Source organism: Oncorhynchus nerka, linkage group LG7, assembly GCF_034236695.1.
Source record: "Oncorhynchus nerka isolate Pitt River linkage group LG7, Oner_Uvic_2.0, whole genome shotgun sequence".
Classification (NCBI taxonomy): Eukaryota; Metazoa; Chordata; class Actinopteri; order Salmoniformes; family Salmonidae; genus Oncorhynchus; species Oncorhynchus nerka.
In genome coordinates, this window is record NC_088402.1 from 33,908,638 (window position 1) to 33,928,588 (window position 19,951).

At 42.9% G+C, this 19,951-nt stretch overlaps 1 protein-coding gene across 2 annotated transcripts in view; it reads left to right on the forward strand.

The window, feature by feature from the left end:
• The window catches only part of LOC115131496 (protein Jumonji-like), a 97,397-nt gene that overhangs the window by 44,588 nt on the left and 32,858 nt on the right, over positions 1–19,951 (forward strand). For both annotated transcript variants that reach the window (XM_029663261.2, XM_029663262.2), the window contains exons 3-4: positions 1,251–1,371; positions 19,355–19,524. In XM_029663261.2, coding sequence (XP_029519121.2) covers positions 1,251–1,371; positions 19,355–19,524 — 291 coding nt within the window. The remainder of the gene's footprint in view (positions 1–1,250; positions 1,372–19,354; positions 19,525–19,951) is intronic.

The following is a 19,951-nucleotide window of genomic DNA, read 5'->3' on the forward strand; positions in this document are numbered from 1 at the left end:
GCTATTGTTCTGGGATTGATTTGCACTTTTCGCACCACAGTACGTTCATCTCTAGGAGACAGCACGCGTCTCCTTCCTGAGCCGGTTATGGTTTTTATACTTGCGTACTATTGTTTGTACAGATGAACGTGGTACCTTCAGGCGTTTGGAAATTGCTCCCAAGGATGAACCAGACTTGTGGAGGTCTACAAAAATAATTCTAATGGTCTTGGTTGATTTTATATTAATTTTCCCATGATGTCAAGCAAAGAGGCACTGCGTTTGAAGGTAGGCCTTGAAATACATCCACAGGTACACCCCAAACTGACACAAATTATGTCAATTAGCCTATCAGAAGCTTCTAAAGCCATGACCTAATTTTATGGAATTTTCCAAGCAGTTTAAAGGCAGTCAATTTAGTGCATGTAAACTTCTGACCCACTGGAATTGTGATACAGTGAATTCTAAGTGAAATAATCTGTCTGTAAGCAATTGTTGGAAAAATGACTTGTCATGCACAAAGTAGATGTCCTAACCGACTTGCCAAAACTATAGTTTGTTAAGACATTTGTGGAGTGGTTGAAAAAGTAGTTTTAATGACTCCAACCTAAGTGTATGTAAACTTATGACTTCAACTGTGTGTACACACATGACAAACCTTAACCATTTATTTCCCTAAGCACCTCTATGGTGTGACTCATACTACCAGAGCATGTTAGGAGCAGTTTACAGCCATGACAGGGTATACGACGGGCCTCCTGCTGTCAGGTAGTGACCTGCACTCTGTACAGACTTTAACTACCAGCTGCATGAGCGCCAAACAAGTTTTCATAGGAAGCCACTGCTCAACTCAACCATTCGCTACGATGTCATTATTACCATTCTAATTTATTTTCCTTTGACACCTGCTGTTAGGGGTTAGGTTTGGGGTTGGCACATCAGTTAAGGTGTCAGTCCTAAGAAATGTGATAGGAGGGTGATGTGTCAACTAGAAATTCCAGTACCAGGTAGTAGACACTTTGTACGACCTACAAAGAGGGTTTCACTTAGTTTTTCTGCCTTGGCTCCTCAATTATGTGCTCATTCATTTGACTTGAATGTCTTTTTGAGCTCTGCTCCTTTCTCCGGAGTCTGGACTTGTTCACTTTGCTCAGCCCACGGGCTTCAAACACACATCAGCCCTCTTACTTTGTTCACTCCGTTTCTCTCCGGTCAACCTGTCGTAGCAGTACACGACATGGTCTCTGACCCCTGTCCTCTTGTCTCTGTAGGTTCCCATGCCCGCGGCCAGCTCAACGGCTTGGGGCAGAAGGGCCACAAGGCTGACGGGTTGCGGTTCCAGAGCACCGATGGCAGCAGCGAGTACTCTGAGGATGGTCCTGCCAAGAAGAGGTGAGTGGTGTTAACATATACTCTGGAGAGATCGTTCTCTCTGCTCAGCAGCAGCAGCTTTGACCAAGACCGAGTGAAGGTAGTGAATCAGGGGGAGCTCTACAGTACTTTTTTTCATGGCCTGCAGTACAGCCCGGTGTCAGGTGTTTTGAACCAGGTGATGTCAGCATTTGTTAATTCAGTGCTCTGCGTTTTGTCATGATGGGTGTGTGTGTGTGTGTGTGTGTGGGAGCGAGAATTATCAAAGCAAAAAGGAACAAATGTGCTGGTAAATGTATGAAATCCTCTGCCGTCTTTTATTAATTCACGTCATTCCTGCTGTATTCTCTTCTCAGTAATGGGACATGACAGTATTAACAGTGAAGGGTAAAGACGAGTTTGATTCGGAGGAATGGGAGCTCTTTAACCAGTGTTCGTTCTTAAAAGGCAGAATGTTTTTAATTAGGGAGTTGAGATGTGTTGAGCATTTCCAATTAATAATTTAGGAGAAAGTTAATGCATTCAAATACAACAATTAGCTTGTTGCCATGTAATTTGTACTAGTGATTTGTAATCTGTAAAGGCCTTGGGAGAACTCCGCTTCACAAGAGCTTCTCTCACTCAGTTTCTCCCCTCAGGCTCATTCTCATGGGAAGTAGAATAAGACAGTTATTTGGAAATTGAAAATTGGTACATGTGCTTCTTATACCTTTTATTCTCCCTTTGAGATTCAAGTGATTGAACTCTAATGGGTTCTTTAGATCTAGTGTAAAGAGAGGGGACTGTGTGTGTGTGGAGATTGGATGAAGTTAGGGTGAAGACTCTGAAAACCGTCTATATACAGTGGGGCAAAAAAGTATTTAGTCAGCCACCAATTGTGCAAGTTCTCCCACTTAAAAAGATGAGAGGCCTGTAAATTTCATCAAAGGTACACTTCAACTATGACAGACAAAATGAGAAAAAAAATATCCAGAAAATCACATTGTAGATTTTTAATGAATTTATTTGCAAATTATGGTGGAACATAAGTATTTGGTCAATAACAAAAGTTTCTCAATACTTTGTTATATACCCTTTGTTGGCAATGACAGAGGTCAAATGTTTTCTGTAAGTCTTCACAAGGTTTTCACACACTGTTGATGGTATTTTGGCCCATTCCTCCATGCAGATCTCCTCTAGAGCAGTGATGTTTTGGGGCTGTTGCTGGGCAACACAGACTTTCAACTCCCTCCAAAGATGTTCTATGGGGTTGAGGTCTGGAGACTGGCTAGGCCACTCCAGGACCTCGAAATGCTTCTTATGAAGCCACTCCTTCGTTGCCCGGGCAGTGTGTTTGGGATCATTGTCATGCTGAAAGACCCAGCCACATTTCATCTTCAATGCCCTTGCTGATGGAAGGAGGTTTTCACTCAATCTCACGATACATGGCCCCATTCATTATTTCCTTTACACGGATCAGTCGTCCTGGTCCCTTTGCAGAAAAACAGCCCCAAAGCATGATGTTTCCATCTCCATGCTTCACAGTAGGTATGGTGTTCTTTGGATGCAACTCAGCATTCTTTGTCCTCCTAACACGACGAGTAGAGTTTTTACCAAAAAGTTCTATTTTGGTTTGATCTGACCATATGACATTCTCCCAATCTTCTTCTGGATCATCCAACTGCTCTCTAGCAAACTTCAGATGGGCCTGGACATGTACTGGCTTAAGCAGGGGGACACGTCTGGCACTGCAGGATTTGAGTCCCTGGCGGTGTAGTGTGTTACTGATGGTAGGCTTTGTTACTTTGGTCCCAGCTCTCTGCAGGTCATTCACTAGGTCCCCCCCGTGTGGTTCTAGGATTTTTGCTCACCGTTCTTGGGATCATTTTGACCCCACGGGGTGAGATCGAGGGAGATTATCAGTGGTCTTGTATGTCTTCCATTTCCTAATTGCTCCCACAGTTGATTTCTTCAAACCAAGCTGCTTACCTATTACAGATTTAGTCTTCCCAGCCTGGTGCAGGTCTACAATTTTGTTTCTGGTGTCCTTTGACAGCTCTTTGGTCTTGGCCATAGTGGAGTTTGGAGTGTGACTGAGGTTGTGGACGGGGGTCTTTTATACTGATAACAAGTTCAAACAGGTGGCACTCTGCCAGACCACTCACTCAAAGAGCCCTTATGAGCCCCTCCTTTAGAGTAGAATCCTCAAAACAGGTTCTAAATACTGTTGACATCTAGTGGACGCCTTGGGAAGTGAAACATAACTTATTACCCTGTACTTCAATGGGGGCTGAGTTGAACAACTACAAACCTCAGATATCCCACTTCCTGGTTGGATTTTTTCTCAGGTTTTTGCCTGCCATATGAGTTCTGTTATACTCACAGACATCATTCAAACCGTTTTAGAAACTTCAGTGTTTTCTATCCAAATGTACAAATTATATGCATATTCTAGCTTTTACGGCTGAGTAGCAGACAGCTTCATTTGGGCACGTTTTTCATCCAAGCTACCCAATACTGCCCCCTACCCCAAAGAAGTTAAGATACAGGAGACTGGTCCTCGGGAAGGGCAGAAGGAGACTGGTGAGGGACTGGAGGATACTGGGGTAGGCTGTTGGAGACTGGGGAACAGGGGTGGTGAGAGCAACTGGGAGGGCTTCGCTCTCAAACGGCAGGTCCTCGGCCTGTAACAGACCAGTCACTGTGGATTAAATGCATTGCTACACACACACACTCCCAGCTACATTAAATGCTAATAATTAATTCACATATGCTGTATTGCAGAAGCCATAGCACATAGATTGGCTCTGTAATCTCTCTCACTATGAGACCCTCTGTGTAGCCAGCCATTGCATGTTTCCTCTGCCACCGTCTCCACATGTCCTATTTTCGTGTGTGTGTGTGTGTGTGTGTGTGTGTGTGTGTGGTATCTTGCAGTACCTGTTAGTGAATAGTCCAGCAGACCTGGTCATTGAGGCCTGGCAAACCTGAAAAGGAGAGCAAGGGAACAAGATGGACAGATGGAGGAGAGAAGTAGACAGGCGTAGTGTCAACAGGCCTGTGTTCACTAGGGTGCTTTTCATTAGTTCTCATGCAGGAAATAAAAGCAGGCTCTCCCTCTCTTAATGAGCAGCCGGCTTACAGAGCGTTTGGCAATGGCTCAGGCCTTTTGGTGTGTGTGTGTGTGTGTGTGCGGAGGACGACTTCTTGGCCCTGGCATCTGCAGCCCACGCCAGTCTATAACAGGGTGGCTGACTGAGGAGCTGCCAGGACCTTTCACACCTGGCAATGCAATAACAAGAGGAGAGGGGAGGCGCAGGTGCATGGTTTTGGCTGCAGCGTCCTGGGGGGCAGGAGAGGGTCCCTGTATGTCTGAGGGGAAGTGGGTCCAAGGGAGGCGTTTGGGATCTGGGTGATGTTTGTCTTCGCAGGAACCCGAGATGGGAGATCACGCACCAGGACCTCCCCTCCCTGCCAAGTACGGAAGATGTGCTCCCCCCCCTTCCCTTTTCTCTCCAGTTCCCAGCCACACTACCCAGGCTGAAGTAGGAAACACAGGGTTCAGCCATGGTGACCATAGTTGGAGAGCTCCACATCTTATGGTGATTTTATTGAAGCCAGTTCTCCTCAGTAGCAGAAGCCAAGTAGAGCTCATTGAGCTGCTTGTTTGTTTTAATGAATGCTAAGTTAGTAATCCGCTTTCTTTCGGTCTTCTCACCCATCTACACACAATAGCCTGCAATGACAAAGTGAAAACATGTTTTTAGAAATTTGAGCGCGTTTATCGAAAATGAAATGCATATCTCATGTGCATTCACTAAAAAGTTTGAGGTCACTTAGAAATGTCCTTTTTTAAATACATTTTTAAAAGTCCATTTTAAAATAACATCATTGATCAGAAATACAGTGTAGACATTAATAAGGATCCGTGCCTTTTGTTCAAATTTTCGCCTAAAATGACATTCCCAAATCTTAACTGCCTGTAGCTCAGGCCCTGAAGCAAGGAAATGCATATTCTTGATATAATTTGAAAGGAAACACTTTGAAGTTTGCAGAAATGTGAAAGTAATGTAGGAGAATATAAAACATTAGCTCTGGTGAAACATAATACAAAGAGAACCAACTTTTTTTTTGTACCATCTTTGAAATGCAAGAGAAAGGCCATAATGTATTATTCCAGCCCAGGAGCAATTTAGGTTTTGGCCACTAGATGCAGTATGAGCAAAGTTTTAGACTGATCCAATGAATCATTGCATTTATTTTCAAAATGTTGTATCAAGACTGCTCAAATGTGCCCAATTTTGTTTATTAATAACCTTTCAAGTTTAAAACTGTGCACTCTCTTCAAACAATAGCATGGTATTATTTCACTCGAATCGCTACAGTAAATTGGACTGTGCAGTTAGATTAACAAGAATTTAAGCGTTCTGACAATATCAGACATGTCTATGTCCTGGGAAATGTTCTTGTTACTTACAACTTCATGCTAATCGCATTAGCCTACGTTAGCTAAACTGTCCGGTGGGGGGGACCCACCGAGCCTGAAGTTTTAATGCTGTAAATGACCAGTGTAGCTGGAAACTGCAGATTTTATTTGATTGAAGATCTACATAGGCGTACAGAAGCCCATTATCAGCAACCATCACTCCTGTGTTTCAATGGCATCCTGTGTTAGCTAATCCAAGTTTAGAATTTTTAAAGGCTAATTGATAATTAGAAAAAAAATGAAATTATGTTAGCGCAGCTGAAAACGGTTGTACGGTTGTAAAGAAGCAATACAACTGGCATTCTTTAGACTTGTTGAGTATCTGGAGCATCAACATCCATCTTCAGTTTTCTCCTATCACAGCCATTAAACTCAAACTGTTTTAAAGCCTCCCTTGGCCTCGTGGTGAAATCCCTGAGTGGTTTCCTTCCTCTCTGGAAACTGAGTTAGGAAGGACGCCTATATCTTTAGTGGCTGGGTGTGTTTATACACCATCAAAAATGTAATCAATAACTTTACCATGCTCAAAGAGAAATTCAATGTGAATCTGTGTTTGAAATTCACTGCTCGACTGAGGGACCTTACAATTGTCTGTATGTGTGGTAGGTAAGGTAGTCATTAAAATAATGTAAAACACTTTTGTGACTTAAGCAAAATACTTACTCCTGAATGTATTTGGGGTTTCCATAACAAAGGGGTTGAATACTTATTGACTCACGACATTTTAGATTTTTCATTTTTTTATTCATTTGTAAAAATGTCTAAAACCATACTTTCACTTTGTCATTATGGGGTATTGTTTGTGTGTAGGCCAGTGACAATCTCAATTGTATCCATTTTGAATTCAGGCTGTAACTCAACAAAATTTGGAAAAGTCAAGGGGTGTGAATACCTTCTGAAGGCACTGTATATCAGTGATATACACTTAACCTTTCTTGCGCAGGGAACCCCTCGACAACATTCCGCTGAAAAGGCAGCGCGCGAAATTCAAAAATATTTTTTAGAAATACGTAACGTTCACAAGTCCAATACAGCAAATGAAAGATAAACATCTTGTTAATCTACCCATCGTGTCCGATAAAAAAATAAAATAAAATGCTTTACAGCTAAAGCACAACATATGATTGTTAGATCACCGCCAAGTCGAAAAAACACACAACCATTTTTCTAGCCAAAGAAGGGAGTCACAAAAAGCAGAAATATAGATAAAATTAATCACTAACCTTTGATGATCTTCATCAGATGACACTCATAGAACATCATGTTACACACTACATGTATGTTTTGTTCGATATTGTGCATATTTATATCCAAAAATCTCAGTTTACATTGGCGCCTTACGTGCAGTAATGTTTTGATTCCAAACCATCTGGTGATTTTGCAGAAATACTTATTCACAGAATTAAAGAGAGACTTCTCCTTAATGCAACCACTGTGTCAGATTTTTTAAAACTTTAAGGAAAAAGCATAATCTGAGAACGGTGCTCAGAATCCAAAACAGCCAGAGGAATATCTGCCATTTTGGAATCAACAAAGTTAGAAACGACACCATAAATATTCACTTACCTTTTGATCATCAGAAGGCACTCCCAGGAATCCCAGTTTGACAATGACTGATTTGTTCCATCATTTATGTCCAAATAACCACTTGTTGTTAGCGTGTTCAGCCCAGTAATCCATCTTCATGAGGCGTGAGCATTTCATCTAGACAAAAACTCAAAGTTCCGTTACAGTCCTTTAGAAACATGTCAAACGATGTATGGAATCAATCGTTAGGAAGTTTTTAACATAAAACATCAATAATGTTCCAACCGGAGAGTTACTTTGTCTTCAGAAAAATCACTGGAATGCAAGGTAACTCTGTCGGGAGCGCGTGTCATGAGACCGAGGCACTATGCCAGACCACTGATTCAAACAGGTCTCATGAGCCCCTCCTTTAGTAGAATCCTCATTCAAGTTACAAAATACGATTGACATCTAGTGGAAGCCCTAGGAAGTGCAACCTCATCCATATCTCAATGTGTACTCGGTAGGCCAAGCTTTGAAAAACTACAAACCTCAGATTTCCCTCTTCCTGGTTGGATTTTTCTCAGGTTTTCACCTGCCATATGAGTTCTGTTATACTCACAGACATCATTCAAACAGTTTTAGAAACGTCAGAGTGTTCTCTATCCAATACTAATAATAATATGCATATATTAGCATCTGGGACAGAGTAGGAGGCAGTTCTCTCTGGGCACGTTATTCATCCAAAAGTGAAAATGCTGTCCCTTATCCCAAAAAGGTTAACAAAATATAAATGCAACATGCAACAATTTCAAAGATTTTACTGCATTACAGTTCATATAAGGAAATCAATGAGTCAATTGAAATTAATGCGCTAGGCCCTAGTCTATGGATTTTACATGACCGGGAATACAGATCTGTATCTGTTGATCATGGATGCCTTTTTAAAAGAAATCAGAAACGGTCAGTATCTGGTGTGATCGCCATTTGCCTCATGCAGAGTGACACAACTGACCATAGAGTTGATCAGGCTGTTGATTGTGGAATGTTGTCCCATTCCTCTTCAATGGTTGTGCAAAGTTGCTGGATATTGGCGGGATCAGGAACACTGTTGTACATGTCAATCCAGAGCATCCCAAACTTGCTCAATGGGAGACATTTCTGGTGAGTATGCAGAAACTCAGATTTATCCGTGAAGACCACACTTCTCCAGCATGCCAGTGGCCATCGAAGGTAAGCATTTACAACGCCAAAATGCAGTCAGGTCAAGACCCTGGTGAGGACAACATCCTTCGGTTGTCTGCCCAAACCGTTTTATCAGCTGTCGGGGAGGTTGGTCTCAGACGATCCAGCACTTGAAGAAGCCGGATGTAGAGGTCATGGGCTGGCGTGGTTACACATGATCTGCGGTTGTTAGACAGGTTGGAGGTACTGCTAAATTCTCTAAAATGACGTTGTGGCTTATGGTAGAGAAATTAACAATTCTCTGGCAACAGCTCTGGTGGCCATTCCTGCAGTAAGCATGCCAATTGCATACTCCCTCAACTTGAGACATCTGTGCCATTGTGTTGTGATAACTGCACATTTTAGTGGCCTTTTATTGTCCCCAGTGCAAGGTGCACCTGTGTAGTGATCATGCTGTTTAATCATTATCTTATTGATATGCCACACCTGTCAGGTGGCTGGATTATCTTTGCAAAGGAGAAATGCTCAATAAAAGGGATGTACACATTTGTGCACAGTCTGAGAAATGTTTTTTTTGTATGTGTGGAACATTTTTGTGGTCTTTTTTATTTCACCTCATGAAACAGGGGTCCAACACTTTACACATGTTTTTGTTCAGTGTATAATCAGTGGTGCCATATGTGAATGATTATATGTTGCACTCCCTCTAAGGAATCCCACCATTTCTAAAAGCAACCCATAATAGTACTATTGATGAGTTGTAAATAGTACTATTGATGAGCTGTAAAGTCACATGTGAAGTGTTTAGCTATATAGAACGTCTCTTGACGAGTCACGGGCTGTGTCATGCCTACTATAGTGTTGTAACGACTCAGGGCAGTTTAAACTGTCAGTATATCCAATGGATCTGACAGGCAGGTGAGATATCTAACCCTGTGTAGCTAGTTACTGTAGCATAAGATGGCCAGTCACAAAAAACGTATCACACTAAGTCACAGAGGATTGGCTGAACCATCTTCAGTTACCCTGCACTGTTACTGCTCTTACTGTTGTTACCCACAGTGCATGTGTGTTCCAGTGTTTTTTTTTTTTGCCTTTCTCTCTCCCTCTCCCATTTAAGTTATTATTCACAGTTTGGTTCCGAAGTCAACAACCTCTTGTCACTAAGACTAATTTTATAATTCCTTTGAACTCCTCTCTCGCTATTTCTCCTGCTCTCTAAACCACTTTACCAAGCCTCTATAAAGATGGCAGCCTTAGGGATATTAATAACCAACTACACACTCTCACAGAGTGGTCTGAATAAACTCGATCACAATACTGTCTGCAGAGGAGTGTGTTATCGCCCATTGTGATATTGTATACCCTGCCACCCCCTAGTGAACACAGTAGGTGAGATCTGAGATGGAGCAAGGCTTTGCTATGCACATTATTTGTTCCAGTTTCTCTATTCTCTGCAAGCTGCATGTATTCACTGATACGCCTACTGTCTTCAAAGGAATAAAACTGCACCATCGCAACAAACTATACAGCAGTGCTGGAGAGATGTTTGTTCTATCATGATCAAATTTGGACTGCGTGGCATTGCCCATGTTCCAGAACCAATCAGAGCGCATGTGATGTCATGGATAATGTCCTAGGTGTCTTCTGACCTGGTCCTGATTTTAAAGTGATGTCTTTGGTGATAACAACCACAGCACAGTCTTTCTCTGAGCCTGAATATTGACGTGGCTTAGCTTGATTTAAGATGGCCGCCAAGCTCAGGGGTTAAAGGTCAGAGGCTAGGGTCAGTCCGGTAAAGAGTTCGACCCGCTGAGCCGAGGAGATAAGGTGACGTTGTCCAGCTCCGACTTAATACACAGTTCATCAGCTCACTGCTCTAAGCATAGAGAATGGTCCCAGTACACTGGTAGTATAATAATGAACAATAGTGGACACAGTAACTTGGAAGTATAATAATGAACAATAGTGGACACAGTAACATGGTAGTATACTAATAAACAGTGGTGGACACAGTAACATGGTAGTATACTAATGAACAGTGGTGGACACAGTAACATGGTAGTATAATACTGAGCAGTGGTGGACACAGTAACATGGTAGTATACTAATGAACAGTGGTGGACACAGTAACATGGTAGTATACTAATGAACAGTGGTGGACACAGTAACATGGTAGTATAATAATGAACAGTGGTGGACACAGTAACATGGTAGTGTACTAATGAACAGTGGTGGACACAGTAACATGGTAGTGTACTAATGAACAGTGGTGGACACAGTAACATGGTAGTGTACTAATCAACAGTGGTGGACACAGTAACATGGTAGTATAATAATGAACAGTGGTGGACACAGTAACATGGTAGTATATTAATGAACAGTGGTGGACACAGTAACATGGTAGTATAATAATGAACAGTGGTGGACACAGTAACATGGTAGTGTACTAATGAACAGTGGTGGACACAGTAACATGGTAGTATAATAATGAACAGTGGTGGACACAGTAACATGGTAGTATACTAATGAACAGTGGTGGACACAGTAACATGGTAGTATAATAATGAACAGTGGTGGACACAGTAACATGGTAGTATAATAATGAACAGTGGTGGACACAGTAACATGGTAGTATATTAATGAACAGTGGTGGACACAGTAACATGGTAGTATAATAATGAACAGTGGTGGACACAGTAACATGGTAGTATACTAATGAACAGTGGTGGACACAGTAACATGGTAGTATACTAATGAACAGTGGTGGACACAGTAACATGGTAGTATACTAATGAACAGTGGTGGACACAGTAACATGGTAGTGTACTAATGAACAGTGGTGGACACAGTGAAGGGTAGTGTACTAATGAACAGTGGTGGACACAGTAACATGGTAGTATACTAATGAATAGTGGTGGACACAGTAACATGGTAGTATACTAATGAACAGTGGTGGACACAGTAACATGGTAGTGTACTAATGAACAGTGGTGGACACAGTAACATGGTAGTGTAATAATGAACAGTGGTGGACACAGTAACATGGTAGTGTACTAATGAACAGTGGTGGACACAGTAACATGGTAGTGTACTAATGAACAGTGGTGGACACAGTAACATGGTAGTATAATAATGAACAGTGGTGGACACAGTAACATGGTAGTATACTAATGAACAGTGGTGGACACAGTAACATGGTAGTGTACTAATGAACAGTGGTGGACACAGTAACATGGTAGTATAATAATGAACAGTGGTGGACACAGTAACATGGTAGTGTACTAATGAACAGTGGTGGACACAGTAACATGGTAGTGTACTAATGAACAGTGGTGGACACAGTAACATGGTAGTATAATAATGGACAGTGGTGGACACAGTAACATGGTAGTATACTAATGAACAGTGGTGGACACAGTAACATGGTAGTGTAATAATGAACAGTGGTGGACACAGTAACATGGTAGTGTACTAATGAACAGTGGTGGACACAGTAACATGGTAGTGTACTAATGAACAGTGGTGGACACAGTAACATGGTAGTGTACTAATGAACAGTGGTGGACACAGTAACATGGTAGTATACTAATGAACAGTGGTGGACACAGTAACATGGTAGTATACTAATGAACAGTGGTGGACACAGTAACATGGTAGTGTACTAATGAACAGTGGTGGACACAGTGAAGGGTAGTGTACTAATGAACAGTGGTGGACACAGTAACATGGTAGTATACTAATGAATAGTGGTGGACACAGTAACATGGTAGTATACTAATGAACAGTGGTGGACACAGTAACATGGTAGTGTAATAATGAACAGTGGTGGACACAGTAACATGGTAGTGTACTAATGAACAGTGGTGGACACAGTAACATGGTAGTGTACTAATGAACAGTGGTGGACACAGTAACATGGTAGTATACTAATGAACAGTGGTGGACACAGTAACATGGTAGTGTACTAATGAACAGTGGTGGACACAGTAACATGGTAGTATACTAATGAACAGTGGTGGACACAGTAACATGGTAGTGTACTAATGAACAGTGGTGGACACAGTAACATGGTAGTGTACTAATGAACAGTGGTGGACACAGTAACATGGTAGTGTACTAATGAACAGTGGTGGACACAGTAACATGGTAGTGTACTAATGAACAGTGGTGGACACAGTAACATGGTAGTGTACTAATGAACAGTGGTGGACACAGTAACATGGTAGTGTACTAATGAACAGTGGTGGACACAGTAACATGGTAGTATACTAATGAACAGTGGTGGACACAGTAACATGGTAGTGTACTAATGAACAGTGGTGGACACAGTAACATGGTAGTGTACTAATGAACAGTGGTGGACACAGTAACATGGTAGTGTACTAATGAACAGTGGTGGACACAGTAACATGGTAGTTTAATAATGAACAGTGGTGGACACAGTAACATGGTAGTGTAATAATGAACAGTGGTGGACACAGTAACATGGTAGTATACTAATGAACAGTGGTGGGCACAGTAACATGGTAGTGTACTAATGAACAGTGGTGGACACAGTGAAGGATAGTGTACTAATGAACAGTGGTGGACACAGTAACATGGTAGTATACTAATGAACAGTGGTGGACACAGTAACATGGTAGTATACTAATGAACAGTGGTGGACACAGTAACATGGTAGTGTACTAATGAACAGTGGTGGACACAGTAACATGGTAGTATACTAATGAACAGTGGTGGACACAGTAACATGGTAGTATACTAATGAACAGTGGTGGACACAGTAACATGGTAGTATACTAATGAACAGTGGTGGACACAGTAACATGGTAGTGTACTAATGAACAGTGGTGGACACAGTAACATGGTAGTATACTAATGAACAGTGGTGGACACAGTAACATGGTAGTGTACTAATGAACAGTGGTGGACACAGTAACATGGTAGTATACTAATGAACAGTGGTGGACACAGTAACATGGTAGTATACTAATGAACAGTGGTGGACACAGTAACATGGTAGTGTACTAATGAACAGTGGTGGACACAGTAACATGGTAGTGTACTAATGAACAGTGGTGGACACAGTAACATGGTAGTGTACTAATGAACAGTGGTGGACACAGTAACATGGTAGTATAATAATGAACAGTGGTGGACACAGTAACATGGTAGTGTACTAATGAACAGTGGTGGACACAGTAACATGGTAGTGTACTAATGAACAGTGGTGGACACAGTAACATGGTAGTGTACTAATGAACAGTGGTGGACACAGTAACATGGTAGTGTAATAATGAACAGTGGTGGACACAGTAACATGGTAGTGTAATAATGAACAGTGGTGGACACAGTAACATGGTAGTATACTAATGAACAGTGGTGGACACAGTAACATGGTAGTATAATAATGAACAGTGGTGGACACAGTAACATGGTAGTATACTAATGAACAGTGGTGGACACAGTAACATGGTAGTATAATAATGAACAGTGGTGGACACAGTAACATGGTAGTATACTAATGAACAGTGGTGGACACAGTAACATGGTAGTGTAATAATGAACAGTGGTGGACACAGTAACATGGTAGTGTACTAATGAACAGTGGTGGACACAGTAACATGGTAGTGTACTAATGAACAGTGGTGGACACAGTAACATGGTAGTGTACTAATGAACAGTGGTGGACACAGTAACATGGTAGTGTACTAATCAACAGTGGTGGACACAGTAACATGGTAGTGTACTAATGAACAGTGGTGGACACAGTAACATGGTAGTATACTAATGAACAGTGGTGGACACAGTAACATGGTAGTGTACTAATGAACAGTGGTGGACACAGTAACATGGTAGTGTACTAATGAACAGTGGTGGACACAGTAACATGGTAGTGTACTAATGAACAGTGGTGGACACAGTGAAGGGTACTATACTAAAGTGCAATAGTGCACACAGGACAGGTTTGAACCTCTCCTCTTCCCACAGTTCATGCATTATGCAGCACGTGGGCTTAGGTTGCTTTTAAGGAAATTATGTGCAAAGTGGATTAGGTGTGAAGATCATCGTGTCGGAGTCATTTAAGCCTTGTGTACACATTACACAACCGTGTGTACACATCACACAACCCTGGGCCAATACATTTGTTAGTCTGTGATGACTTACATTGGAATGTTCGCCAACACTCCCTGTTTCACATCCATAAGAGAAATGTGTTCACCACTGGTGTGCTTTCGTCTTGTTTAAAATGTCGGTCAATGTGTCAGTGTTTTATAAAGGTGTGTATTTATACAGTACATTCGTAATACTAGACATATGTGCCCTGTAGCCATATCATGTTTATTTAGGCCAATGTAGGTTGATCTATTGTGAAGATTATTTTTTAACTCCCACATCCATCTCTTTAAATCTCTGGGTATTTTTTTATATTCCCTCAGATACAGTTCAATGCCGAGTTCTCAAACTCGTTGATATTCCCTCAGTATTTAGCCTGTGTCTATGACTACCAGAGCCATTGTGTCCAGAAAGCTGAAAGCAGCACACATCTCAATTGAGTTGTCTGAATAGAGAGCTTGTGTTTTAATATGGAGCGTCAGTGTCAATGTCTAACAGGAGTCTAAATTGTGAATAGAATAAACACCACCAGGCAGCATGGACCTGCATCACGCAGGACTATCAAGGTTATTCAGCATCGGCACATTCCAGACAATGCTATAGTTACAACTATTGCGCCTTAGAATAATTTAATGGACCCTTAGATGAAATTCAAGAGATTTAGACTTCAAGACCCGGGGGTCACCAGGTCAGTCAGCTGCATTCAAGGCCGTCTCTCCTCCAGGTGCTCAACACTCAGACAGAAAAGCAATAAACACATTAGCCAGAGTGGCTCTCTCCCTGAGTGTGGTTTCCACTAACCCTGCTTTAAAATCCCAGTCATTTGGGTCCTCCAGGCTTAATGTTTGTATTGACAGCCATGGGCGTGGTGCTGATGTTCCAGTGGAATGGTGCTGCTGTGAGGAGAGATGTTGGCCACAAAGCTTGTGGCTGTAGTTTCACCTGGATACTAAAGCCTGGGGGCGTTTATCAGCTACACACTCCTCTCATGGCTGTGTTAGTGTGATGTCGATCAATACTTTTAAACAAGGGCGCAAGAACCATTACTGCAGCTTAACTGAATATTGCTGACCTGCCTTGGCTTTACTCAGTCTTTCTGGGGCGGTGGTTCAGAGCATTGGACCTGTAAACAAAAGGTCGCTGGTTCGAATCCCCGAGCTGGCAAGGTGGAAAAATATGCCTTTCTGCTCTTGAGCAAGGAAGTTAACCCCGAACAACAACTCTTCCCCGGGATGTCGATTTTTAAGGCAGCCCCCTGCACCTCTCTCTGAGGGGTTGGGTTAAATACGGGAGACCCGTTTCGGTTGAATGCATTGTTGGGCAACTGACTAGGTATTTCCTATCTCTCTCTACTCGGTCTTTCCTGCATGAGTGTCTGACAGTACAGTCTTGTCTCCTCTCCAGCTGCTGAGCGCTGCAGTGTCTGCTGCTAGAGTTTATTAGGACCATCTGGAGTGGTTTAGAACCTCATTTAGCCGGGGGAACACAGGCAGTGTTGCCGTGACCCGGCTCTGGGGAACCCAGGCAGTGTTGCCGTGACCGGCTCTGGGGAACCCTCTCTGACAGCTAATCAATGATACAGAGTAGAGACACATGTAACATCAGAGGAACGGCAGCTTTGAAGAGCGAGGAGTGTGAGGAAGAGGAAGATGAGGAAGATTAGCCTTGGATGAATGGGACATCCTGCAGTAATTCTTCCTCCTCCTCCTCTGTATGCATGCGCCTCCAATGCTCTCTCTCCGCGCTCTCCCTCCCTTAGACTAGCTGCCTTGGTAATGCGCCCGAGTCAGGATTAAGTGGTGCGTGGTGGTAATGAACAGCCTTGCTGAACTTTAGAACATAGCGTGCCTTTAGACACCTATAGAAGGAATACCGGGTAAATACGAAAGGACCTCAATAAGCAGCTCTAAGTGACAGTGTTGACAAGTTTGTGCGTCAGCGAGACCTTTCTGCAGAGAGGCTCTGGGTTTGAGAGGCTTGGTGTCTGTTGGTGTGTCTGCTGTTTGTGTCCATCTGGCATTGTGGGTACTTGGTGCCATGACATTCTGACTGTAGATGGTCTGTACGTTGTCCCCCTGGGGAAAGGTTAGTCTTGTGGTTCAGCCACAGTGCTCATTGGGGCTCAGGTCTGTCTAGACAGGATGTTAGAGGCATGGCACTTCTCATAGTTTTAGTGGCTCATCTTTTAACTATTGCAGTTCTCATCGTTTTACTGGGACAACTTACGTTTCTAACTGACCCTTTAACAACCCTGTCAAGTTAAAGGGCTGCTATTTATTTCTGGTTCTATTCCTATGAAAGCTGAAGGATGCTATTTCTGAAAGGGTTTATTGAAATAGATGTTTTTATCATGTTACTGTCTGGGAGGCAGTTATTAAATACCCCTCATCCATGTTCTAAGGGAGTTGTAGTGATGGTTCTACCCGAAGTAAGTTGTAGTGTTGGAACTGCACTCTGGGAGATGTAGTGTTGGTTCTCCCTTCAATGAGCTGTAGTGTCAGGGAGCCACTGTAACTAATGCATTCTGCATCTCTAATCTGCACTAGTCTCCATGATGCACAGTAGCGCCCTGCCGGCTATAGGACCGCCAGAGCCAGGCTGTTTAGACAGCTCATGTTTTACCAGTCTGGCAGTGAAACTGATAGTTCCATCCACAACATAATGATGGGCTGGCGAAACCAGCCGTCTGACACCTGTCACAAGTCCTGCTCAGGTGTGACCTGCAGCAGCCATCGGTCCTTTCAGGGGGACCAGAAACTGAACCTTTTTTTTGTTTTTCTCTTCACTGGCTGATCTAAAGCATGAACAGATTGGTTATCATACTGATGCACCTACTCATCCAATACAGAATCCTTCTTGAACAATGGCTTCTATCAGGAACCGGGCAGATTATTCAGTCACTGAACCGTGCGTGTGTGTGTGTGTGTGTGTGTGTGTGTGTGTGTGTGTCGATGCAATCTCTTCTCTTCTCAAATACCTTGTTCAAGGTATTTATTTTTTATATCACCTTTTATTTAACTAGGTAGGCTAGTTGAGAACAAGTTCTCATTCACAACTGCGACCTGGCCAAGGCAAAGCAGTGCGACACAAACAACAGAGTTACACATGGAATAAACTAACGTACAGTCAATAATACAATAGAAAAAGTCTGTATACAGTGTGTGCAAATGAGGTAGGATAAGGGAGGTAAGGCAATAAATAGGCCATAGTGGCAAAATAATTACAGTATAGCAATTAAACACTAGATGTGCAGAAGATGAGTGCAAGTAGAGATACTGGGGAGCAAAATAAATAACAGTATGGGGATGAGGTAGATGAATGGACTACTTACAGATGGGCTGTGCAGTGATACGTAACCTGGTCTGACAGCTGGTGCTTACAGTTAGTGGGGGAGTAATTTAGTATTTGGTTGGGGTTATAGGCTGCGTATTGCTTCGTGATTCAAGTGGAATTGGAACGTTGTAGGTTGCGGGGGCTTGATGGAACCAAAATGCATTGTGGGTGTTTCAGGGCATGATTTGCAATATTTAAACATTTTAATACATGAAGAAATCACTAAGATATCATGAAGCATTCCCCTACATGTAGCGCGATGAGACAATCACCCGGGTAGTCACAATCTGTCTGGAGCAAGCGGCTGTGGTCTCAATTGATTAGTGATGCTGTCTGTGCCTGTCAACCCGCCTAGCAGGCCTGAAATCTCCTAACAAGCATCCGATTGAATGGGAGATGATTTCAAACAGCGTGGCGGTATGACCGCGGCGTTGTCTTTTTCTGTTTATTGTAAGACAGGCGTGTATCTGGCATCAAACATCCCTGAGACAAAGAGATGATGAAATGATTGTGAAATGAAATGGCTGCGTGGGTGAGATAAGAGATGAAGAGGTCTGACCAGGTCCACCAGACAAGCTGCTCTTAGTATTCCATCCTGTCAGCCCCCCCCCTCGTGGAATCAGAAGAGAGGCGAGACGGAGACCGAGCAGAAAAAGAGATCTGAAAGGCCCTGTGGATCTCAGAGAGGGCGATGGATAGACAGAGAAAAAAAGAGATCTGGCCTTGAACGTCTGTTGGCAATTTGACGCCTCCTTTGTGCTTGTTATCAGTTGTCAGCTGCTGCAGAGGTCTTGGCTTTAATGGAGAACTTAATTATAAATCAGAAGTCTTGTTATGAAGTGGACGGCTGCTGGCTGGTGCTGCTGGGAGTTATTCTGAAGGAGCATTATCATTGTTTTAGCCTCCCTGGACACTGCAGTGTTGATATTAAAGATAATTAAATGATGTTCAAGGACCAGACTGACGAAAGGGGTCAAACCAACAACTGAGACCAGAGATGAGTTAAACTGTTGAACAGAGGGGTATACTACAAAGCAGCTGACTTTGATTAAAAATACAGAAATACATGGATTTTCTGTTTCTTTAAGAAAGCTAAACAAAGATAGTTGTGTCAATTAGACTGTGCCCATTGCAGGCATACCTTTTTTTTAAAATAAAAAATATATATTTCAGAATATTCCGGCAAGTTGGCTGGCTAACTCCTTGTTCCTACTTTGTAGTATACTTCTGTTTAGATCCATCCAGGGCAACTCGGTCAGAGCCTGGGGTCATGATTTAAAGGCCGTCGAGCTAAGCCTGGGCTTCCAAACTAAATGAAATGCATACACAACACAGGGCAGTGGGTCTGTGTAAGAATGCATGGGAATAATCCTGTTTTCACCTGTCTCTTCCCAGGCCCAGACTGCAAGCGCAGAGGAAGTTTGCCCAGTCTCAGCCCAACTCTCCCAGCACCACGCCGGTCAAGGTGTCTGATACCGCCCTGCCCGCCCCCTCCGCTCACATCAGAGACATCTCCAGACGGAAACCCAAGACTGAGGACTTCCTCACCTTCCTCTGCCTGAGAGGTACAGTAACCCTGTAGTCCGTGCCTAACATCTCACCCTTTCATCAGCAAACCCGTTCATCCACCCCTACACACACCCAACCCTTCATCCTCCCACCTCACTCCCACCTCTGACAAGGCAAACACCAAACCCGTTCTGTCCTCACAGGTTACACATTGACCATTTCTACAGGTAACATTTCAACAGTGTGTGTGCAGATAACAATGTTCATTATTCAGTCTCCGCTTTAAGTGCCCCCCTCCGCACACACCTACACAGACATCCTGGTAGGGCCAGCTAATCCTGCTCCTGAGGGCACTGAGAGGCCCGGGATGCTATCTGCCGCCCACCAACACAAACACGGCCAGCTAGGGAAATGAGGGCAGCATTACAGGCTCAGGGTTCAGCTGAAATCCCACCTCTTTTCTGTAGTGCTATATAAAGTGTT